This window comes from Aythya marila (assembly GCF_965140915.1).
Source record: "Aythya marila genome assembly, chromosome: 2".
Taxonomy (NCBI): Eukaryota; Metazoa; Chordata; class Aves; order Anseriformes; family Anatidae; genus Aythya; species Aythya marila.
Genome location: NC_139043.1, coordinates 20540894 through 20565870, shown reverse-complemented (window position 1 = coordinate 20565870; position 24977 = coordinate 20540894). Strand labels below are relative to the sequence as shown.

The following is a 24977-nucleotide window of genomic DNA, read 5'->3' as shown; positions in this document are numbered from 1 at the left end:
CCTCCATCTTTTGACAATACTAGATGTTTGCAGTACCAATAAACAAAACAATACAAATAAGTTCATTCTGAGGTAAACATGTTAAGCATGTTGAATTGTTGCACTTGAGTTTAAAAGAGGATGTAATCATCTCTTTCCACTGTCTAGACATTGGAAAGAGTTGTCAAGGCTACAGCTACAGCTTACCAAGAATCTGCTTTTGCTCCATGAGGAGAACTAAATCTTTGAAATCAAAGCATTATGATAAATATTAGCTGGCATGGATTTCTGACATGAAAAATCAAGTGCTGCCCTTCACTGAACTGTTGCTCACCATTTCTCCCATTAGGCACACTGCCAGACCCGATGGTGTATGTGGAAGCTGCAAAGAATCGCATCTGAATGTTTATATAGGGGCTAAACTATCCTAGGGAAGGTCAGACCAGCATGAGGGGGCAAATCACAGGGAAACCTCACTGTGGAGAGGAGTGACAGCTGTCAGAAAGCAGGAGTTACTACTTGGAGCATGCCCATTGCCTGGCAGATGGGTATACTTACTTACAGTGAAATAATTCTTATGTTCCTGAGAGATAGGAACCACTACAGAAACATTTTTCAATCTTCAAATCCAAGTAGTGACTGCTTCAAAACAAGCTAAAAGGAGACATTCATCTGCTTTAGCCTCCAATTTCTCCTGGAGAGTTTTTCTCCTTCTTGAAGACTTCCCTGGCACAGTTAGTATTGCCACAACAAGTGGAAGGAAGAAAACTTGCTAGGCTAAATTCTTCTTTAAAGATATATCCCCTCCATAAGCCTACTATCAGCATGTGTCACAGTGGCATTTTGCAAATCTGCTGTGCATTCCTACACACCAAATGTTTATTATGCATTTTAAGATGTTCTATCACAACACAGGGGGAATATGCTAAAGTGAAATCTATGACAACACAGCTTCTGAGTGTATTTATTTCTTTGTAGCCAGATCAGCTCTCTATTGAAGGTGATTTAGCCCAGTTCAATGGAACTAGTTTTAAAAAATGTCTCTTGCAAACTCCATTCTCTGCCAGGCCAGGCTGCAGCCTCTGTGATTGATTTATTGGCCATGTCCCTGCTTGCCTGCCTTGGTGTGGTCCTGTAACACCCATGCCTTTGGCTTCTGAAGTGGATTTCAGGTTATTCACATGCCACTCCTATGTGAGGCTCACAATGTTCAAGTATGTGAAAGTCAGGAAGAACTCTGTTAGAACAGAAGAAGTCAAATGAACAGAATAACTGGAAATCAGACATGACCCGAGAACAAAAAGACTGCCTCCTGCCTGAAAAATTCATCTTCTTCTCTTTGGAAAGGAACAAATCTCTTCTAAAATATTAACTTTGGTTTTTAAATTTTCCTGTTTATTAAAACTGCATAGAGGAAAAGATACAGACCTAAGTGTGAAATTGTGGTCTTTAACTAGACTGTAACAGCTACTGAGGTTCAGTGATTAGTTTGTTGGTGGATAAAGACCCTTCAAAACTGTTCCTTGAAAGCAGACACATTCTTATCAAGAACTTTGCAGAAGAGATACTATCAGTGGGTAGACAAGAGTGATACAGGAGAAAACCAGAACCCTAATACATCAAAGTATTAATACAGCAAAATGCTTCACTGCTTTTCAAAAAGAGCACATGCTGTCTAATGGGACTTGTGTGCTTGTCTAAGCTACGCAAATAGCACAAAGATGTATATTAGGCCAGAACAAAAGCAGGAATTACACTTTTAATGAAAAGGTGGGTAGAAAGGAAAGAGGAAAGGTCAACATAAAGCTTGTATGTGGAGGCAGGAGGATTAGAATAGGGAACTCAAGACAGGATCTTGGGCATCAGATATGTAGCTCTATTCCAAAGAGGATCAGGAGGATGGAGAATTGAGGTGAAGAGAATAAGAGTCGAACATGTGAGGAGGGACAACCTCCTCCTTATTAAAGGATAAAGATGTCTTCCCTGTTGCATGACCCAACATAGAAGTGGCACTGGTAAAGTTGTGGGTTTTTTTTTGTTCTCTCACTTTAATTTCTGTGTTTGTATTATCATCTCTGTTATCCTTTAGAATCTTGCAGTTCTCATATGGCTTTATCTTAGCCTGCTGACCAGCACTATACTGATATACAATCTCTGTTAAACTTGGCTCTATCACAATCTTTCAGGGAGCTTTCTGGTTTATTCTCTATTCTTGGGTCCTGTAGCTATCATTGTACTGGATATATGTCGAATGAGGGTCACAGCCACAGCCATTGCTGGAGTTAAAAGGTTGGGATGTGGGACTTGGAACTCCCAGGCTCTGTTTGGGGTTTTGCTGCCTTGTGGTTTTCAAAGTTGAGCAACATCCCTAGAGCTTCTGATCACATGCAGGCAAAGGCATCGTTTGGTACAGCATTGCTATTGCCTGTGTCAATGTTATTGTAAAGGCAGACTCATTGAAAGACTGTTGGAAGCATCTCTTGTTCAGATGATTCAACTTTATCTGGATCTTTTTGGGTTCTCATTTTGAAAGTGTGCTCCATTAAAAAACACACAAAACAAAATCTCTTAAATTCATTACAGAGTTCAAAATGGAATTAAAACTGACTTGATTAAACTTTTTGTTTAGCCTCAAACATTATTACTTTTTAATGTTGTCTTTCTTGCTCAAATGTTTCTCTTTAATTTGTTTTCCCCTCAAATTGCCAGCAAACCACAGGCACTTTATCACTGCATGAGATACTGGGACTCAGTTCCAGCTTCCACATCACAAAGTGTCTACCACACCATGAAACTGAGCTATCTCTTTACCCCCACAGGAAGCACTCCCTAACCATAGATTGAGGCATAGGCATAAGGCAGTTCATGTGGGAGGTTTGTCATACGGCTGTTCTAGAGATAAGCAGAAAGCTTCACTGAACAAAGCTGCACTAGCATTAACCACACAGCTCTTAGAGGCAAGCATATCCTAATTAATCACAATTATGCAAACTCAAGCATTTGCATATAGCACCATGCACAGAGTTACAGGGAATTTGGCAGTGATGCCTACTGGTTGTGAGTCAGCCAGGAAGGGAACCTCAGCACTTGCCCCAGGAAATCAGAGAGAGGGGTGAGACTCTAGGATCTCCCAGCTGGGAACAGGGCAAGAACAAAGGCTTAATTAAGTGTAGCTTCTCTGGGAAGTTACTGTATTTCCCTACTTAACAGGAAATCTACCTCCTTTTTTTATACTTCCCATCTAAGTTTTGCATGGTCCTTTAGTGATTCAGCTAAAACACTGTGCTCCTCCTTTGAACTGGCAGAGTCAAAGGCAGCTGCCAGCTGGGCAGCACTCTAAATTCACAGCTCTAACACCTCACTTTGATGATACAAAACCTAGTGCCTCAGCCAAATTCCCAGTAGCAAAACTATTCACCTTCTTGAGCCCTAATCAGCTACCAGCAGAGCTCCAAAGGGAGGTGAATCTCAGTGGCAAACTGGCTGCAGGCTGTTAAGATCTAGGTGCAGCTTCAAGTGCGATGCTCATAGCATCAAGCTATGAATCACTTGCGCCATAAAGGCCACATGCTCAGTTTTGTCCCTGTGTAGACTAATGCTGACAGATCAAGTATTATTTATTACTAAAATTATCTAGATCTTTTTCTCTCTGCAGCTGGGAAGCTGGGTAATTTGTTAGACATTCCTCAGTTACAGAAGAAGATATTGCTGGTTGTAGTCTATTTACTACTATGTGAGTACAATTCTCTGTAGAACAAAAGCAAATGTAAATTGACTAAACAGGAAAACTTACTTTGTTTTGTTCCTGGAAAGGAATACAGAGATATTCTCCCTGCTCTCCCAGGTGTTGCAATTACCTATTAGTTCCTTTTCCCAAATGAAACAAGAGCCAGCAGTGTGCTCAGGTGGCCAAGAAGGCCAGCAGCCTCCTGGCTTGTATCAGAAACAGTGTGACCAGCAGGGCTAGGGAGGTGATCGTCCCCCTGTACTCAGCTCTGGTGAGGCCGCACCTCGAGTACTGTGTTCAGTTTTGGGCCCCTCGCTACAAGAAGGACATCGAGGTGCTTGAGCGGGGCCAGAGAAGGGCGACAAAGCTGGTGAGGGGCCTGGAGAACAAGTCCTACGAGGAGCGGCTGAGGGAGCTGGGCTTGTTCAGCCTGGAGAAGAGGAGGCTCAGAGGTGACCTTATCGCTCTCTATAGGTACCTCAAGGGAGGCTGTAGAGAGGTGGGGGTTGGTCTGTTCTCCCACGTGCCTGGTGACAGGACGAGGGGGAATGGGCTTAAGTTGCGCCAGGGGAGTTTTATGTTAGATGTTAGGAAGAACTTCTTTACTGAAAGGGTTGTGAGGCATTGGAACAGGCTGCCCAGGGAAGTGGTGGAGTCACCATCCCTGGAAGTCTTCAAAAGACGTTTAGATGTAGAGCTTAGGGATATGGTTTAGTGGGGACTGTTAGTGTTAGGTCAGAGGTTGGAGTTGATGATCTTGAGGTCTCTTCCAACCTAGAAATTCTGTGATTCTGTGATCCTCCCCTGCCTTCTCAAATTCAAAAGCAGGTATCTATCCAGGCTAGCACTGACTGCTTACAGGAGGCTGGTTGAAGGGTGCCTCACCTGTACCTATCAGAGCAGAATAGATAACAGCACTTTAGAAAGAGAAAAGAAATGCTGAAAACTCTGCTTTTTGTAATCAGAGACAGTCAGCATAGAAAACAAGTAGGTTGAAGAGACTATGACGATTTAAAAATAAAAATAAAATCTTAAACGAATGTGTGAATGAGTGAGCACTTGTAAGTAGTATGAACAGGGAGAATCTTCCCACCCTTCTTTTCTGAATGATTGATGAGAAGACTATTCAGCCATATCCTTGAATAGCAAAAATGAAAGCATTCATGTTGATTTCTTTGGAACTACTGCTGTTTATGTCACTGCAAGATATATCCCTAAGAGAGGTGAGATAAGGTGTAAGGAGGGTGAAGCACATGAGATTAATGAAAAATTATCACAGGTGCTGTATTCCAAGTAAATACAGCTCATAACCTCAGGAAGCCTTCAAGAAGTTTTTTCTTTCAGTCTTGCTTCTGGTTTATAAATAACAATGAACAAATATACCTCTCTGCTCTGAATGCCTCTCTAGCAATGACATGTTGTCATTAATCATTATAGGATTCATTGTTAGCTTTCTTTCTTTTCAATGCAATACAACGTTTTGCTTGTGGTTTTACACAGAATTATACCAAGATATAGATATGTCCTGATTATCTCTTTTAACACAAGAGACGTGGCCTTTGCTAGAGAGCACTGTCTGATTTTCACCTTGGAGCAGAAGCAGCACTGAATACAGCAACCACATGCTAACATCCCAGGGGGCACAGTGTGAAACAATTTCACAATTAGGTAGAGTACTGCGAATTAGGACTGTGGGACCAATATGTTGCTGGCACTTTTATCTTCAACTGCTTGCTTAAGCTGACTATTGTTAATCCTTTCCTTTTGTCATCCATCTATGAAGAATATAAATCCGAAACTATAAATATTCTTTGTAAGTCTGAGAAGCAGATGAAAAATGAAAGAAAATTGAGGTTTTTCTAGACTATACATAGAGGGTTTAAAGCTTTTTTTATTATTATTATTAATTTTAGCTAAATGTGCACTTTTTTTTTCTTTTCCAAATCATTCAGTCTTTCTTAGATTGAAATTAACTACAACTTTATAAGATCCTAATCTACAGTTAAAAAGTACAAAAGCAGATGAAAACAGGTCTTGAAATTTCTCAGTTCTTAACATTCTTATTCTCATGTAACAGTAATGCAGGTGAACAGCTGAGAGAGAGATGCATTTCTTCCTTAACACTAAATCTCTGCCCCTTCAAGTAAAGGCCGAAAGCTCAATAACCTGCTCAGCAACCCCAGTAAAACCTGGGGGAACTTTGGCAATATAACCATGTGTCATGAGAGAAAAAAAAAAAAAAAAAAAAGGCATTTGAATCACATGAAGAAACATCTCTCTCCCATGTTGTTTGTTGTTTAGGAAACAACAGTAACTAATAATAATTTGACCAAATCTACTCTAAAATATATGGCATAATCCAGATCACCTGCTGTACAGGGTGATCCTACTCCCCAAATTCCCACAGATTTCATGGAGGCTTGGATTTTATTCCTGTTCTTACTTAGCATAAACTTGCTAATGTCTTCTCTTAAAACAGGACTTCTGCAGTTACTTTTTAGCAGTATTTGGATGGGCTGAGGAAGATTTTTTATTTTTTTTCAAGGGGGTGTGCAAAAATTGGACTAGAAGGGCCCACTGTAAATTCAAATGGATAAACCTTATTGTTATTAGCCTCTAGGATCCTATCTGAATATATGTTGAAAAGATTTTGTAAATTTCTGCTTATACTTCTTAAAACCACAAGCATTCTGCTTTGATTTACACATAAGCACATCAAAGATTAAAGAGCAAGACAATTACGATGAAGCTGATGAATTCTTAATCTCAGAAACAGCGGCAAATTAAGGGAAAACAGAGTCTCGTTACTGGTTGTTCCTTTGTGATTAAGTATTAGTTATCTTCTATGTCTGACATTCTGTAGCCCTATTTATTTGATTAATTTAATTGTCATCCTAATTAATTTAATTATTTTGTAGCAAGGGTTGAGAGGCTGGTGTATTCACGGCTCTCTATATGGAGCTCGACTGATTACCAGCGCCACAGTTTGCTGAACTGGTAAAAAGCCGCCGCTCGGTCCCCGGTGCCCCTGTCGCTTGTCTGTGCCTGACTGATGTGCCCTCCGCTGGATTCTGTCTCCGTGCCGTTGTTCCCAGATTAATGTAGGGGATCGGATTATTCACGGTGCGTTAAATTAAGCATGTAGAGCAATGTATGCAGGACACAGCCTTCAGTCCTTGAACTTTTGGGGGGATGAGTGTACATGAGCAAGTCTGAGTGGTAAAGAGAAAAAAATAAATAAATAAATCGGGGAGGGGGAATTAAGGGAAGCTCGTCTATCCGGAAACACAAGTAAAAATACTGGGGGGGAGGGGGAAGGCAGCATTAAGTGGCACTGGGGGGTTGCTTTGCTTTGTCACTCCGCGAGGCAGACACATCTTTGCAGAGCAACTTGTGAGCAGCCAGCAGCCCGCGGGCCGGGCTCTCTTCGTCCCGCACAGCGGCGGAGCTCCAGCCTCGCAGGGAGGGGCGAGGAACAGCGACCCCAGCCCGCCCCCGGCCGCCGTGAGACCCCGCAGCTTCGGGGCAGCGGCTCCCGGGACCTCCTCGTCCCTGCGGCCAAGCGGAACCGAGCGCGGCCCCGGCGCCTGCGCCCCTGCGGAGGAGGGCGGGGGGGGATCCGGCCCCACGGCAGCCCCCCCCCTTCCTGGCAGGGGGCTGCCCCGGGCCCTGCTCTAACGCCTACCGGTGTCGGGAACCGGCCCGAAAGAGAGGGAGAACTCGCGCGTCCCCGCCCGCGCGTCCCCGCCCGCGGCGCATCCGCCCGCCCTCCCGGTCCTGCGGCCCCCCCCCCCCCGGGGGCTCGGGGCCGGCCCCGGCTGGAAGATTTTCCCTCTCGCTTCCCTTCGGAGGGGTTTTGTCGCCTAGTCGTGCGCTGAGGGGAGGCACCGTCCCTAAGGCACCCTGCCTCACCCTGCGGGGGAAGGGAGCTGGGTGGGGGCAAGCCAGGAAGGGAGGATCTCAGCGGCTCTCCTAAAAATCTCTCGGCAGGCTGCGAGGAAGGGAGAGTTTGGCACTTGGCGGGCGAGGCTGCTCTTGTTTTCCCCGGCGGTGATGCCTCTGGACTGAGAGCGGCGAGGCTGCGAGAGTTGGGGGGACGGAGCCCTCCCCAGCATCCCTCCCCCTCCCCATCCAGCCCCGGCGGCTGCCCCCCGCTACATGAGAGCTGCAGGGAGGAGAGGGCGACTCGGTGCCTGCTAGGGCTGCTCCCCGCCGCCTCCCGGACTTTCCCACCCCCGCCCAGGAGAGTTGCCTCGGCAGGCTCCGTGCTATGGCGAGGCTGCGGAGAGGCAAACTAGCCGCTGGATTTTTATTACTTTTCCAATGCCTGAGCGAGCGCTGCCAGCTCGCCGCCGAGGAGACGCCGAGCCAGAGCAACGGTAAGCCAGACCGGGACCGGGACCGTGATGGGGACACGGGGCTGGGGTCAGGGTCAGGGCTGGGGGTGGCCCCGCCACCCCCCGCAGCATCACCGCAGAGAGCAAACGGCGTTTGGGGGCCGGCTCCCCCCGCTCCCGAGGGAGGCCCGGGGTGGCCGCGGTCCCGGTTTTGCACCCCTCCTTCATCGCCGGCTTCTCCGGGAAGAGCTTCCCCCTCTCTCGCTTTATTTATTTATTTTAACGACAAGTCGGGACTTTTCCTCCCGTCATCTATTTGCTCCTCCGTCACCGGTGCTGTTCCTTTCCCAGAGCTCTTCGTCGGGTCCCCGTGGGTTCCTTCCCGGCCTCAGAGATCCCCCCCCCGCCCCGAGGCGAAGGGCTCGGTAGGGAAGGGGGAAAGGCCCCAGGGAGCCCGGGGCAGAGGGCTGAGACCCCCGGTGACCCCCCAGCTGCTCCCCCGGCAGCGACCCGTGGAAGCGCAGGCAAAGTTTCCCTGCAGCTCCTGCCCGGGCACTCAGCTCCCCTTGCTCAAGCTGGTAGCTTGCAGCCTTCCCTGAACAAGCAGGCGTTGAGAGAAGGAGCAAGAGAATGGAAGGATACCCTCGGGGCCGTGGGACCTGTTAGTTAAGGGTTGCTCTGTCGGCTCAGCTCGCTTGGGGTCCTCTCGTTAGTGCTTCTCGGAGACACCTGTTAATGCGTGACACATGGCACCTGCGGGGCTTTCTGGCCCGCCACTGTTTACCACAGCGTGGGGCTCCCTTTTGATCGCTAAAGCCTTCTGTGCCTTGCATTCCTGTGCTGCGGAGGGGAAAGCTGCTAAAGGAAAGCCTGGTGCGTTTGCAGATAGATATTTAAGCAGCAAGTGAGGAAAAGCGTGTTTTTTGTGTGTGTCAGGGGACCTTGCTGCAGCAGCTTCTAGCTTAGATATATATTTATATATTTGTGAAAGTGATGCTTTTATGTTTGAAATACTACCCAGTTCATTATCAGATGAAACATGTTCACCAGCCTCCCTGGTGTACTAGAGCTGCCCCTTTCTTCTTTCCTAAAAGGTTTCATACATGTGAGGTGTTTTGTGGTCACAGAGTGACTGACCCGAACTAGGGAGACTTGAGAGTTTTCTGCAATGCCAGGTGAGATAATATGCCAGACAGAGCAGGGATTTTCCCAGTCAGGGGCCTACCGCTGAGTTTGGGAATTGCTAAATGACAAGGTAGCTCAGCAGGTTGCTGGGTGCTCACATGTCACTCGGGGCCAAGGGGAAAAGCCAGGAGGAGGCTTTTCATGCACTGCTGCAAAACTCATGCTGCTTCTCTCAGGGCTTTAGGTAGCAGTTGTTGGTGTTTGTTAATGTTAGTTATCAGGAGAAATAAAAGTGTAGCTGCCAGAGTACAGAAAGAAAATGACTGCGGTGTGTGGCAGTGGACTAAGGTGACAAAGTTTATTAGCCTACAAAACATTGTACCTTTAAAAGAAACTGTCAGTGCTGACTAAAAGAAATATAACCTGCCAGTAGGGAAATAATCACTGCGCATTGGTGAGTTAGGCTATTCAGTTGTAATAGTCAGCAACGTCTGTACCAGGAGGTGCTAAACAGAAGGTACACCAACAGCTTGCTTATCCATAAATCATCTGTTAGTGTCTTGTGTGTTACTGAACATGATATAAATTATGAAGGAGTTAATAATAAGGCAAATATTACTTTGATATATACATTCTGAAGAAAATACTTGAAGGGGTTGTTTCCTTCAACCGGACAATCTGATGCCAGTTTTGACAGATGGATGTGTATAACCACATAGTCTTATTCCTTCTCCCTTTGATAAAAAGTATGTATTATGACAGCAATAATTAAATGTAACTAACATAATCAAAGTTGTATTTAACACATTTTCATCATTACTTTTATGTATGTATATATAATGATTTTCAACAGTATATATTTCAGTATATAGGCTGTGTCTGATTAGCAAAAATAGAACTACTACTAAGTAAAACCAGGGGGACTCAGTTTCTGTGGACAAAAATAAAAAGAGCCATTTCAAAGTTTCACTCTATTTAGCATCTACTGCATCCCTTTGGAATAGCTCGGGTAAAACCTTAGAAAAATTAAAGTTTAAAAAAAATTAAATCTTTGAAGTTACTGCAGATCCTTAAAGGGAAGATGTTTTTCACATATTCTTGAAATACTCTTTTACTTTAAGTGATAGCAAAACACCATATTGAAAGTGAATGACATTAACAGCATCAAGAAATGCAAATGTTTAGTATGCCCTGTCAGGGTGTGTGTGTGTGTGATTTATTTATTTATTTATTTATTTATGTTTCCCCAAGTTCTCAGAATTACCTTTCAGGGTAAAAGCAGGTCGGATCAATTCAAGCCGAATCGTTTCCTAGGCACACCAGCACTTGTCTGGCTGCCTCTGGATGTTTTTTTAACTGTGGGTCGCTGTGACCAAGGTGTGCGCCAGCGGGAGCGGGGCTCTTCCCGCTAGAGGGCACAGCGGCTGCTGCACCCTCCCCTGCGCCTGGTCAGAGCTGCCCTTGCTGACGAAAGCGCTATAAATCAAGAGTGAAGACTATTAAACGTTAGATTTGTGTTTCGTGTGTGTTTTACAGTGCCAAAGCTGCATGTGACATGAATTCAGTGAGCTGAAGCAGATGCTCTTTCGAAAGCTTGCACAACAATTAAGGCTCCCAGTTAAGGGAGGGCTTGCTGCTTGTTGAAATGCTGCCACAAGAAGCCTTGATGTTATATTCTTTAGCAAACGCCATCAGTCAGAATTAGGGGACTGTTGTAATTTCTCTTCTGTCAAAGCATATTCCAGAATTCTGGTAAAATTTATATTCATTGGACTACTTCTGTCTCCAAGCATCACCATTCAATGAGGGGTAGAATTGTTTTTATGGGATAAACCACTGTTAGACAGTATTCATTTAGCATTTATCTACAAAAATAGTCACATTTTTCTATTGCCTGAGGTTTACTCTCAAAAAAAAAAAAAAAAAAAAAAAAAAAGGTTAAACGTTATGGCCTTCACCTTTAATCTTAAAAGTATAAAGCAAATTATGACTTTTGTCAACATGTGTCAGATATTATTTTCTCTTTGCATTCAAAATTACATTTTTGTTCCATACATATCAGGTCAAAGGGGAAACAATCAGATTGAAGAATCCCATTGACATTTATGAGCACATTCTCTTTGCATATCTCATGTATTTTTTTCTAAGAATTCCCTCCAAGAATTCATCTCTTAACTTTCAGTATGGCTTTTCCTTTTTTTTTTTTTTTTTCTCTCTCTCTCTCTCTCCACTCTTTGCCATTGTCATTTCTTCTGAAAGGGTGTTTTGAAGTATTACTAGTAAACAGCAGGTAAAATAAGGTTGACTTAAGTATTAAAGTCATTTTAATAGAAATTCATTTCCACAGATTTAGAGTAAGATCAATAGTCAATAGTTCACTGAAGGTTTAAAAATCCCATTGGGAAAATAATGTTTCTGTTCAGTTGTAAATATTCCTTGTTAGAGTTTTCATCCTCACACACGCACTTAAAACCCAGCTAACACTTGACTCCGATGTTAGCTTTTTTCTGACACTTAAATAGGAGCTGATTATAAATAACAAGAAAATTAGCTTCCTACATTGTAAACATGTAGGAAATAAGGAAAAGATCTTTCTATTTGGAAAAGTTATTCATTAAGTGCAAAAATTTATTAGCAACACATAATGGCCATTTAAAGCAAAATGCAGGGACAACATCTAATGCCTTGCTGAATACCAAACTTCTGAAAAAACAGTTTACTAGAGGTGCTTCATGTAGGACAAGAGAATCCTGAAGCCATGAAAGAAACAGATGAGGGAATTCATAATGCCAGGTAATGAGAGAGACCCACTGAGAAAAATAGTCACAGACCTATGGTGAGTTAGCATATTCAGTAAGTTTATTTTATTTTTTCCTGTTTTATTTTGGCACACTTCCAGTGGAGCAGGGCTGCTGTTTCCTGTATCTCCACAGACATCAGGAGATGGAGGTTTGGGCCTGGAGCTCATTTCCTGCAGCACTATAAGATATTGTACAGTGACGCCCCAAAAGCTGCTTTGCTTTGAATTATGATAAAAAAAAAAAAAAATAAATCTGAATCCTATTGGTTTTCTCCATAAAGCAAATGAAAAACTTCTTATTTAAATAAATAAATAAATAAAAAGCTTAATTTTTTGAGTCTGTTCTTGACAAAAGTCAGTGTGGTTTTATTGGATTCTGAAGTACTGAGCAGCTTTGCTCTTTGTAGCATTGACAACACTGGCAAAAGAAAATTATAGCAGCCCTGGTTTCAAAACCAATCAAGGCTACAGGGTCTTTGGCTACAGGTGTAACTAGTATGAGTGTATTTTGAATTCCTCATGTGGTTTGTGCTTCCTAATGAAAATGAATACCAAAGCAATTTAAGAAGGCAGTCGTTAAGATAAGCCTGTGCTGGGGCTTCACTCTGCTGTACAGAGTGAAGTGAACAAAAGGTAATTTGACAGGACCATCTCTCATCTAGTATGAGGAAATGTTGTACACTTGCCAGCAGTGTGAAATTAAATCCAATTATTACATTTGAGGGCCGAGCTGGGAGTGTTAATGTGGTACAATTGGCAGATAGCATATTTACTAAACTAGTGAATTACATAATCACAGCAAGAACTAGAAGAACCCGGGAGATTACTTTCCATGGAGAACTATGTTGAGAAGCCATACTAAGTACATGTGCGTTTTGTTTTTGTTTGTGGCTTATGACAAATGAGCCTAAAACATTGTCGTGAGGTAATGTTTGGGAATGCTGGGTGCTGCGTTTCATCATGGAACGCTTCCTCCTCTTTTTTTTCCTCATTCAACAAATAAACAGAGCTTCAATTAGCTTTCTTTGCTGTCAACATTGGTCAATTAGTTGTACTAAGTGTCCTTATAAATTCTGGGTTTGAAAGAGCTTGTGTAATATTTTCATCTCCCTGAACCAAATGTCAGTGTGTAGGCATGTTTTTTCAAGAAGGATCTGGCCCAACTTTTTATTTATTTATTTATTATTATTTATTATTATTATTATTTATTCTGAAAGAAGCAAATGGAGCAAGTTCTTAGACCAGATCCAGGGTCAGCCTTGACACTTGACTTGAACACAGATTTTTAAAAGTAATAAACATCATATTGGGATGTAACAAGAGAAATGTAAAGATAAATATGAAAATAGATAGAAGACAGAGTGATGCATCTGCTCTATTCATCAGTCATAAAATCCCAACAGGAATATTCTCTTCAGTTCCAGGCATTTCACTTTAAGAAATATGAGGACTAATTGGAGTGTCATATGAAGAAAAAAAATGAAAGAACAGTTAGAGAGGATGAACGGAAGAGGTAACATGGTAACAACCATCAAGCACATAAAAGCTTCTGCAGTCAAGGGAATAACTTGTTCTCAACAAGAAATAATGAATTAAATTGCAACACAGTGGACTTCTAAATGTTAAGGCTATGGGAGTAAATTATCTCTTAGTAGTCGTCATCACTGAAACAGGTTAGATGAGCATATGTTTGAAATGTCATTCTGTACAGAAAGGCAGCTGTTCCTGCCTTGGAGCAAATGGCTGAATGATTTGACCTTCCAAGGTCTCACCTAGCTATCTTGAATCATTCTGTGTGGGTAGCTTTAAGTATACAAGAGTTCACCTTGAACTCAGCAGCTAGATAAAATACAGGAATGAATTCAAGTGCTCTCTTAGCTTTAGGCCTCTGTCCCTCATTTGTCAATGATATATGTGGCTTTAATGTGATTTTAACATATACTTTCTGTGGCTGTAGACAAGGAAAGACATTTTAAATGCTGCTTCATAAAGTTGTCACATTGTAAAATAAAGCTTTTAAATGAGGTTGTATTCTTGTTTTTAGCACTTAACTTTTAATATTAACACTACATATGTTCTGTTATAAACAGATTTTTTATTATTTTATTTTTTTAGATATTTTCACAGTGACATTTTTGGACTTTAACCACATGTTACTTGTTCCATGTCTCTTTATTCAGTAAGAAATCCTTGCCTTGAATAGGAAAAGTTCCACAAATGAAAAACCACAAATCTTTCCATTTAACCAATCTTTGGTAATGTTTCAAGTGTATGCTGTTTCACGATGGGTGCTAGGAGCTCTGCTCCTTTTCTTTAGAGATGTAACTGAACTGTGCCAAAGGGCTACTAGGCTGATCATAAAAGGCAAGTATCATCCATCGTAACTTTAGTCTTTTCTTGAAGTGTTAAAGAGGGGAAGTTCGGCGTTATGAAGGTTCTTCTTTCAAAGAGTCAGCAATTTAACCAGAAATACATTGGAAAATTTTATATTGGCCTCCGTAGAAAATTGATAGCTGGGACTCAAGCTGCTTTGGAGGCTAGCGTGAATCTTCATTAATATAGTTGCTCTGTGACATTCCCCAGCTGCATGTTTCTGATTTTGTGTGTGGGTGTATGTGACTCTCCTTTTGAATTTGTAAGCCAGACAGTATGTATTTGCAATTTAGCCTCACTCACCCTGAGATATAAGCCCAAGGCCCTCTGTTAGGAATCTTTTAATGGCAGAACTTTTTAAAGAGATTCTAGGCTCTTCTCTCCCTCCTTTACCCTCCAGTTGCCCTTTCTGTCTTCTTCAGAAATTATTCCCCCCGCCCTTGCAGTGTTTCAGTAGTTCATGTGACCGTGCTGTAGGGCAGATGTATCAGATCAGCTCTCATTAGGAAAGAAAGAAGATATATTAACATTTTGGAAAGTAGGGGAAGCATCCTTCAATTTCTGTTGTGGAAAGATTTTGAAACGGGCTCACCTGTGCTAAACCTGGCTCCTTGAACAGTATAGACACTCCTAGGAAATGATGAGGCAGATGGAAACCTCCAAATTTAAGCCTACTGGGAGTTCTGTCTAAATGCCATTTTATTGCATTGTATAAAGACTTATTTGCTGTCTGCTTCACCTTGGTGATTGCACCAAGGACCATGGTGCTAATATCCTACAGTGCTGAGGACACTGCTACTGTCATGTTTCCTATTCATTCATCATATGCAATATAGATTCCCCAAGCAGATGAATTAGCCAGTTCCCTGTTTCTACCTCTACAAACTGTTATGCTTAGACAAAGAACAAACAGATACAAACACAAAGACATATTTAACACATCTTCATATGTAACAGATTGAAGAGATCTAAATGTCATGAAAAATGAGGATAAAATGATGAGGAGAATGAATGCAATAATTTTAAAACTCTCAATGTTATCACAGAATCACAGAATGACAGAATTTCTAGGTTGGAAGAGACCTCAAGATCATCGAGTCCAACTTCTGACCTAACACTAACAGTCCCCACTAAACCATATCCCTAAGCTCTACATCTAAACGTCTTTTAAAGACTTCCAGGGATGGCAACTCCACCACTTCCCTGGGGAGCCTGTTCCAATGCCTCACAACCCTTTCGGTAAAGAAGTTCTTCCTAACATCCAACCTAAAACTCCCCTGGCGCAACTTAAGCCCATTCCCCTTTGTCCTGTCACCAGGCACGTGGGAGAACAGACCAACCCCCACCTCTCTACAGCCTCCTTTAAGGTACCTGTAGAGAGCAATAAGGTCGCCCCTGAGCCTCCTTTTCTCCAGGCTGAACAAGCCCAGCTCCCTCAGCCGCTCCTCGCAGGACTTGTTCTCCAGGCCCCTCACCAGCTTTGTTGCCCTTCTCTGGACTCGCTCGAGCACCTCGATGTCCTTCTTGTAGCGAGGGGCCCAAAACTGAAAACAGTACTCGAGGTGCAGCCTCACCAGAGCTGAGTACTGGGGGGCGATCAGCTCCCTAGCCCTGCTGGTCACACTGTTTCTTATGCAAGCCAGGATGCTGTTGGCCTTCTTGGCCACCTGAGCACACTGCTGGCTCATATTCAGCCGACTATCAACCATCACTCCCAGGTCCTTCTCTGCCTGGCAGCTTTCCAACCATTCCTCTCCCAGCCTGTAGCTCTGCTTGGGGTTATTGCACCCCAGGTGCAGGACCCGGTGCTTAGCCTTGTTGAACTTCGTACAGTTGACCTCAGCCCATCGGTGCAGCCTATCCAGATCCTCCTGCAGAGCCTTCCTACCCTCGAGCAGATCAACACACACACCTAACTTGGTGTCATCTGCAAACTTACTGAGGGTGCACTGAATGCCCTCGTCCAGATCATCAATGAAGATATTAAAGAGCACCGGCCCCAGCACCGAGCCCGGGGGAATGCCACTAGTGACCGGCCTCCAACTGGACTTGACTCCATTTACCATGACTCTTTGGGCCCGGCTATCTAGCCAGTTTCTAACCCAATGAAGCATGCGCCAGTCCAAGCCATGAGCAGCCAGTTTCTTGAGAAGAATGCTGTGGGAAATGGTGTCAAAAGCCTTGCTGAAGTCAAGGTAGACCACATCCACAGCCTTTCCCTCATCCACCCAGCACGTCACTTTGTCATAGAAGGAGACCAGGTTCGTCAAGCAGGACCTGCCTTTCATAAACCCATGCTGACTGGGCCTGATCGCCTGCTTGCCCTCCAAGTGCTGCGTGATGACTCTCAAGATAATCTGCTCCATGAGCTTCCCTGGCACTGAGGTCAGACTGACAGGCCTATAGTTCCCCGATTATAATTCAGAACAGGATAAAGTCCTGGAAAAGTAAATGCCTGACTTCTTTTTAATACTAATAGGCATTGTATTAATTTAGTCAAAAAATGTTCAAGAAAGCAAGTTGAAGTTGGAAAATTATTTCAAAGTTGACATGCTCCTGTCAAATACTTCAGTTGGGAAGTGTCAAAACAAGTAATTTTGAGTTTCTTGTTTTGATGATGACAAAATGCCACACTTCAAATTTTCCACTTTGATGAAAATGATTGTATTAGAATGCATATTTGAAGCATAATTGAAAAGCACTTTTGTTTGGAGTTTTCCTGTGTGTGTATATATATATATACATATATACATATATATTTCCCTTCATATCCAACAGCAATCATTGACCTTTTTATTTTTTATCAGAACAAGATGAGAATTTTGACTTAGAAATGAACTTTTTAGTCATCCCCAAGTTTAACTTCCCATTGTTGAAAATTTGGCCACGTACTCTAGGCCCTTTAAGAACAGACCATTTAATCTTGTAGAAACTTTGTTATTTTTTGATGTCAGGAAAAGGGAAAATGGCTAAAAACAAAACCAAAACAGTGGTCTATCATGCAGTTAGTGGACTTTTCACTTGATAACATATTTCTAATTCAGGTTGCTTTTTTGGTTAATATGATATTCATGAGGCAACTAAATTAAAAGACAGCACATTTTCCAGATTGAAGTTGCTGTAAAGATAATAGATTTATGGTTTATTTTTAACGAAGGTGTTTATGGACTGGAAGTTTAGCATTTGGTGTATTACAGAAACCTGACCCCAATACCAACACAATTCAACACATTTTTTTAATTGTTCCTATTTATACATATATATAGTGATCTAGGCTGTAGTCTGAAACAAAGAAAATAGATAGGGTGAATCACCATTATAGATTACCATCAATTCTGGTTTCCAGTTACTTTTTTTTTTTTTTTTCCCAGCTGTTATTGGTTTGCTTTAAAAATAGTTGTACTTTTTATGAAGAAAGTCTATGTTATGCAATACTTCTTGGCTAAAGCTTGCATAATTTGCATAATAAATAATTTCAATGTGTAGCTGGAAGTACAGGACTTCTCATGTTTGCATTCAAACAAGGAAAAAGAAAGGGATCTTTCCCAAATTAAGCATAAAGCTAAGTAAAAACATAATAACTTCCAGTTTTGCTAATATTAATATATCTAATCTTCCTAATACTTATTGTTTCACTGTAGATACCACAAGTTTTTGGAGGCATTTACATCTTTCTAATGAACAAATAAAATAACAATAATAGTAAGTCATTTTAACAATTTACTGCCTAGGACTGCATAGCTTGAAGAAACCACCTAGGTCATCAGGTCTTTCCCTGGGATGAAAGGTGTTTGTGTTCTGGATGTCTGGACCAGACCCTCTATTTCACATGCCCCCATGCACTGTGGGTCATCAGTAATTCTCTTCCCAGTGCCCCATAACAATTTTTAGGCACACAGTGAAACAGCAGCAGCCATAGTTGTCTACTGTGCCACAGTAGACAACAGCCCAAGTTGACAACAGTCTACATTTCTACAATAACAAAGAATTTTCAATTTTAGTATGCCTCATTTGAAAGCTTGTATTTCTTTACCTGTTTTTGCTTGGCTTTTGTTTGTTTGTTTGTTTTTGTTTTTGATTGTAGGTTGGTTTGTTGGCTGTGGTGTTTTTTTGTTTGTTTGTTTTTTGTTTTTTCTTGTTTTTGTATTTCTACTTAATATTTTTAGCTTTTTCAGCCTGTATTCTCCCCTGCATGCTTGCTTGGACATTAATTACCAAGTTAAGATTGGTTTTGTTTCATTTCAGAGTCATTTTCTGAAAGCATAAATGACATGTAAAATGACTCTTCCTATACTACACTTGTCAGTTTAAATGGGGAATAGGAATGACAAAAATTACTTTTTGTCAGCCTCTTGAGCTAGTCACGTATCCTGATACCTGATAAAGGGTATGCTGAAAAGGTTTATATGCTGCCTCAGCTGAGATGCCTGAAGATTAGCAGTTCTGCCACACCAGGGGCAAAGTTTGTACTTACTGTCTTTGATTTTTTTCTGGATATGAATTTGTGTTATTTCAGCTCATTGGGGTAGTTTAAATACTCCAGTTTTGCATATTACTACAAGCTTGAATCCAGCTTGGATTCCTCACTTTCTTTAGGTACTCTCTGAGGCTCAGCCTCAGACTTTCGATTCCCGTTGATTGTCAGCATGCAGTCTGTGCACTCTACTTCTCCGCTGCTGTTTGTTGGTCACTCTTGTCTTCCAGCTTCCTTAATTATTCCCATAATCATCATAGCCATGTACTTTATATCCGTTTAGTATCCTTATTCTTGGAAGACCTTGTAGAGGTAAGATAAGCCTAATTTTACAAATAGGAAAGTGATTTTGAAAAGGTGACAGCCTTGTCAAAGAGAAAAATGTGTGATTCCTGTCTCAGAGTGCACAAGTTGCCTTTCTTTTTTTTTTTTCCTCCCATAGTCCAATAATCTTTCCAGCTTCCCCTTGGTGCACAAAATTCAAGGCTGTAATTTCTCTCCTAATTTTCATTCTTGAATTCCCATATACAAGCTTTTAAATCCTGCTCAGATCTTTATTCAAATTATCTGAGTCTATCTGGAAGAAAACCAACAAATAAAAAATAAAAAATACAGATTTGAGTTGACTAAGGGCTCCATTTAGTGCATGGACAGCAAGACTTAGTTTGGGACTGCTGCAGATTTTGCCATTTCAGATGTTCCTCTTCTCACTGAGGTTTGCAAAAGGAGACGGATGGATGTATCTCTCAGCTGTTTACACAATAGATCATAAGCTGCCACATTTTATAGTCTAATGTAATAAGATTATTTCCTAAACATGTGTGTCTGAAGGATAGACAAACATTGGGTGAGATTTCTGCTGGTTGGCATATTGACAGTTTGGAAGGATTATGTCCAAATCTTTTTGGTTTTGGTATTTAATTCTTGGATAAAAGAGAATGATGGTACTTAAAATGGTAAAATTATTTTTTCTGTTATTAAGCTTTAAGAATTGTTATTCAGTACTTGTTCAGTAATTACTGAACAAGATTCAGTAATTACTATTCAGAATAAAGATTTCCAAACCAGTCAGCTTGTAGCACTCTTGACTAATGCTGTGACTGTTTAAAAAGAGATTTTATTTTCCAGAATAATAAAGCCATCAGTGGAAAATTAACAAGCAAACTACCAAAAATTAAAACAGCAGACTTTATGCTTTGGAGTAGGTGGTCTTGCCATCCCTAGGCTCCAGGTCTGCAAAACTTTTCTTATTTTGGAGTGCACTTAAAGCTTTGCTTAACGGTGATGTATGCAAGTGTTGCCCTGAAGATGGGCAGACTGAAAAAGATGTGGATGTTTAAGATTTCTGTCTGATCTTGGACCCTAGGTTTAGTTTGCCCAGAAGTCCCGGTCTGTATGCAATAGTGACAATAAGATTTGTGGCATTGTTGCAGATCCTGAAAAAAATTATAGAGAGAAGGATCTTTCAGCCTGCAGGTAAGATGGACTGCCATGTCCCCATACTGTTGTGGTGGGTAGCAGAAGACTACAGAGAGCAATTCATCCTCTGATGCACGCATGTTGCATTCCTGTGTAAGAGGTGGATATTATGATTTATATATTTATTTTATGGTATACAAGACACATTTAGGAGATGCATGAAGTAAATATTCTCTTAGATTTTATGATCTGCCAGCAAGGGGCTGAAATGTGGCCTGAGCTTGAGAAGCAATAAGTGCACACAGCTCACATCAAAGATAAGTGTAAACACTTATTAGGTACTGCTTTTTGAATGCAAATTTATGGTCTATTGTTCTATTCTTTAACACAAACAAAATTGACATTAGCTTTGAAAGATGACCTAGAGGTGTTAATGAATCACAGTTTTTTCCCTGGCAGACAAAAATGATGATCTGAAACTGAGGTCTTCAGGACAGGAGGTTATGTCCGGCTTTATCTGTACAAGTTTGCTGTTGTGAGTGTATGCTGTATGATAAAAGCAGTTCTTTTAGTTTTATCCTTGGCCCTCACATGCTTATATTTGAATTTCATTATTTTATCCCTATTCTGCTGTTTTATGTCATAGATTAGTGGAGGTGAATACCAAGACAGCATTCCCACTGAAATTTAAAAGCTCTGGTGCCAGGACATTGTCAAGTGGTCAGTTATGTCTTTCAGTGGCACAATCAAGTTTTATTATTGTCATAAATCCACTGCAGTTTTAACTCCATCTCTCTAATTACCTGATAGTCTTTTGAGACTGACACTAGTACAGTTATTTGCCTTCTGTTTTCAAGAATCTGTTGTTTGGATGTTTAGGGCAAGGTTTGTTTGTTTTGTTGTATGGTGTTTTTTTTTGTTTTTTTTTGTTTTTTTTTTTTTTGATCTCTTTTTAAGAAGAATTGAAATCTGTTTAGAGGTTTTTCATACTGAAGAAGACAAATAGAGAAAAGATATCAATTTACTATATAAAAAAAAAAAGTTACTACCCTTGCAAATCTCAATTTGGCACAGCAATTAAAAACGTGACTGAAGTACATGCTTGAAGAGAAGTGCATATATAAAGTTTTTGCTGAATTGAGTTCTGCTAGAAAAATTTGGTGGGTGTTAGTGAAATGCTTATAGCATTTTATATATATAATTTAATTTAGGAAAAAAAAAAAGAGGTTAAACTCTGCCCTCACATACTTCAGCAGAGACATTGTTTAATCCTATGAGAGCAGTCTGGGCAAATTTGAAAAGAGGTTTTAGCCCACAGAGCCTTCCCTCTAATTCCATACTGTGCTCAACAACCTTTCATGTAAGTGAAATATTGCAGTGTGGGATCTTTGGTCACAGTGGAGCTAGATACCATTTTCCCATGGGCAGTTAGCATGGCTTGTACACTCTTATGAAGAGAATGAGTGACAGTGACTTTTACCTTGGTACTGACAACACACTGCATTTCCTGAAGTTGTTCATTATACTCTTCAAAGGTGTTTGGAGGCTGGAAGGTTCTGGTTGCCAATTTTCATGGTTGGTGTTTATATTTGTATTACCTACTTAAAATTTACAATACTGTGACTTGCTTAATTGGAAAGGCAAAAGAAGTGCTTTGGCTTTCAGAGAGCTTGAGGCTCTTGAAATGGGAAAAAGAGCAGAGTCCAGGGGTTAAATGTGACAGCTATTACATTTGCTTGGCAGGAGTGAAAGGCCTGGTTCAGTTCATTCTATGCATTTCAGCAGCTGTAGTAATTTTGTTGGGCTACTCAGCCTGAAAGTCTAGAGCAAAGGGATCAAAACATCCATGATGACTAAAAAGTAAAATAGGTTACTTTGAGGCCAAATATTTTGCTCCTTTAATTTAAATCTGTAGGGAAATGGAAAGCAAAGATGGGAAATGATATATTCTGAAGCTCTGTAAGGAAGATTTCCTTTCAGGTGAAAGTATGGCATTTTCTATTCTAATTCCATTTCTTTTTTGGGAGGACAGGAGAGGAAAAAAAATGGGGAAAAAAAAAAAAAGACTTTTATTTAATGCAATATCCCTGAAAGGTACAGAAAGAAGGAACTATCCCTTACAGAGTTTAAGGAATGTCAGAAACTTATTAATTATATAGGACAGGTAAACTGGAAAAGGAAGGTTCCCTACCTGTATCTCTCTGCCAGGTGACTGCTCTTATCAATGGCTGCCTTGTCTAAACTAAAAAATAAATAAACAAAATAATCAAAAAAATCTGAAGAATGAAAAGACTTCTTGTCTGGGTCTGTGCTGGGCTATGCTTTCAGCTATTCAGGATCAAGGTTTCCTTTTTAATTCTTAAACACCTGTTTTAGTGAGTCACCTCAGGATGGGGAAAGGACAGGTCAGGAAAGCAGGGTGGGACCCTTCTTGTCTTTGGCACTTCTTTAAAGTTATTTATGCAGTCCTATAAACATGCTTTTCTAAGGGGGGGGAAGAGGAGAAAAATGATTAACGATGATAACGATAAATACAGGCTGAGTTCACTTGGCCCTATGGTAATTTTCTGTATATTTACAGTTATACCATGGCAATATTATTTTAACTTGTAATTTGTCAGAGTATTCTCTGATCATCATTGTGACACTGCAAATCACAGCAGAAAGCACTAAGAATGTAGCCCCAAATAATGGCTTCATTATAAACAGGATGCTGAATGTAAATGTATCCTGCTCTCACTGCACATCCTTGTGCAATCATGGGCATATTTCCTTAACTTGTTAAGTGACATGGTAGATCATTTATCTTCATTTGCTGAGGCAAATTGCTTCAGTCTTCATTTTTCTCAGGAATCCTAAAGTATTTTTCTGATTCAGAGCTGCCCATCTCCCACAGCTTGCTCTTTCTGTCAATAACAAGGAGTCAGACATCTCTGCTCTTAGGATTTGTGATACCCACCTGCCAAAGTATTAGTAGTTCATTGAACTATAGCTGTTCATATTTATCCAGCCAAATGGCATTTTAAGAATAATAGCCATCACTCTATAAATACACTGAAAAATCCCATTTGCATTTCATGATTTAAAATCATGTAATATTTTTTCTCCCTTCCATCCCTTTTGATATTTATGCTGTTACATATTTTACTTAGCATTTGTGAATTTAGAGTGGGCTGCTTTGAATTTTGAAATAACTATTTGTAAACTTTTCTATAGGTTTCATCATCATCGCATTTAAAAGTGCTTTGTAAAGGCTGGTGGATTTAGCCACAAAAAGTCTATGTTTAATAGCTGCTATTATTTATTTTCATTTTACCAATGGAGTACTAGAATAATGAATGACTTGCCAAGATTACATACAGGAAATTTGGTGTAGGAGCAACGAAAAAAAATCCCACATTTTTTTCTAATTTGTATTTTTATGTTTAACGTTCAGAATAGGCATTGTGATATTTTGTAGTGATGAAAACGTAGACTTGAATTGAATATACAAGAACTACTGACTGAAACGCAACCCAATAGCCTCTTTACAATTTCTGTCAGAACTCTACCATCCTGCCAACAGCTCTTTAATTTCTATTTAAATATTTGGCAATCCAAGACTGTTTTTCCTCTTTCTCTTTTACTGCAAGATGTCATTCAAGCTTACTGCTGAGTAGAGCTGCAGCCTCTTAGAGTAATTAGGGAATTTGTTTTGCTTCCATGGGAATGCTAATATATATTAAAATAAATAAATAAATGTAAAGTTATTTAGTTACCAATTTTATTTCTTTGCCATTTTAATTTTTTGAAAACCTTCCTAAAATTCTTTTCTCAGCTTTCTCATCTTAGTTTTCAATTTTTGTTCATTGCTGTGAGAAGCAAGCAGTAGAAGTTGAAGTTAGGTGAAACTAAAGGAGCAGTCGGAGATCTGCATTATTGTGGAGTAAAAACTTCTCAGAAAATTGGAGACCTAGAAGGGTCTGGGCTGACTTTCAGCATCTCTTGTGTCTATGTGAAACAGATAATTAAAGCTCTAGAGATTTCCTTAGAAGAGAACTAATCTGGAGAAACCCACAGCCCAAGGGTAGTTACATGACTGATACTTTTTCTCCAAATGCTCCCTTCAGATGCATTTCACTAACAACATAAGTTTCTCTGCCCTAATGTGAAAGTACAAAAGAAAAGGTATGTGACTCTAATGATTCTTCTGGCCTATACATAAAACGTGCCTGGTCATTCACTAAATTGCACTGTATGCTCACAGGTACAAAAATACTGACTTGATATCATGACTGAGCATGGCTTTGGAGCCTACCAGCAGCAAAGGTACTCCAAAGGTCAAGCTCTGGTGAAGGACACTTCTTTTCTATATGAGGTGGAGAGCAAATTTATTTATTTATTTATTTGTTTGTTTGTTTGTTTGTTTATTTATTTATTTATTCGGTCATTGTTCTAAAGAGTGTATAGTAGGTAGGCTAGAAATAAGTCTTTCATCAGCCCAGTTTACCTTGATATGCCAACTTGCTGAACAGTTGTTCCCAAAGAAATGATGACAAAGAAACCACAGCCAAATGTGAACTGTTAATTTTCTTGTGCAATATATGCAACTAAGCATTTCAGCTAATTTATGGGCCTTTTGCAATATAAAATTAATGACCTGTACAATTTATTTTAAGGTCTGCTATAAATTAAATGTATCAGCTGGATGTTTTTCTTTTCTCTAAAGAGCAATTATCTGGTTTGGAAATTTAATCTAGTCAT

The 24977-nt window shown here is 40.7% G+C and overlaps 1 protein-coding gene across 1 annotated transcript in view; it reads left to right on the top strand.

The window, feature by feature from the left end:
* Positions 1-7508: 7508 nt before the first annotated feature.
* Positions 7509-24977, top strand: part of PLXDC2 (plexin domain containing 2) — a 266388-nt gene continuing 248919 nt past the window's right edge. The window contains exon 1 of the mRNA XM_082754189.1: positions 7509-8085. Within this exon, the coding sequence (XP_082610315.1) occupies positions 7977-8085 (109 nt within the window). The 5' untranslated portion in view covers positions 7509-7976. The remainder of the gene's footprint in view (positions 8086-24977) is intronic.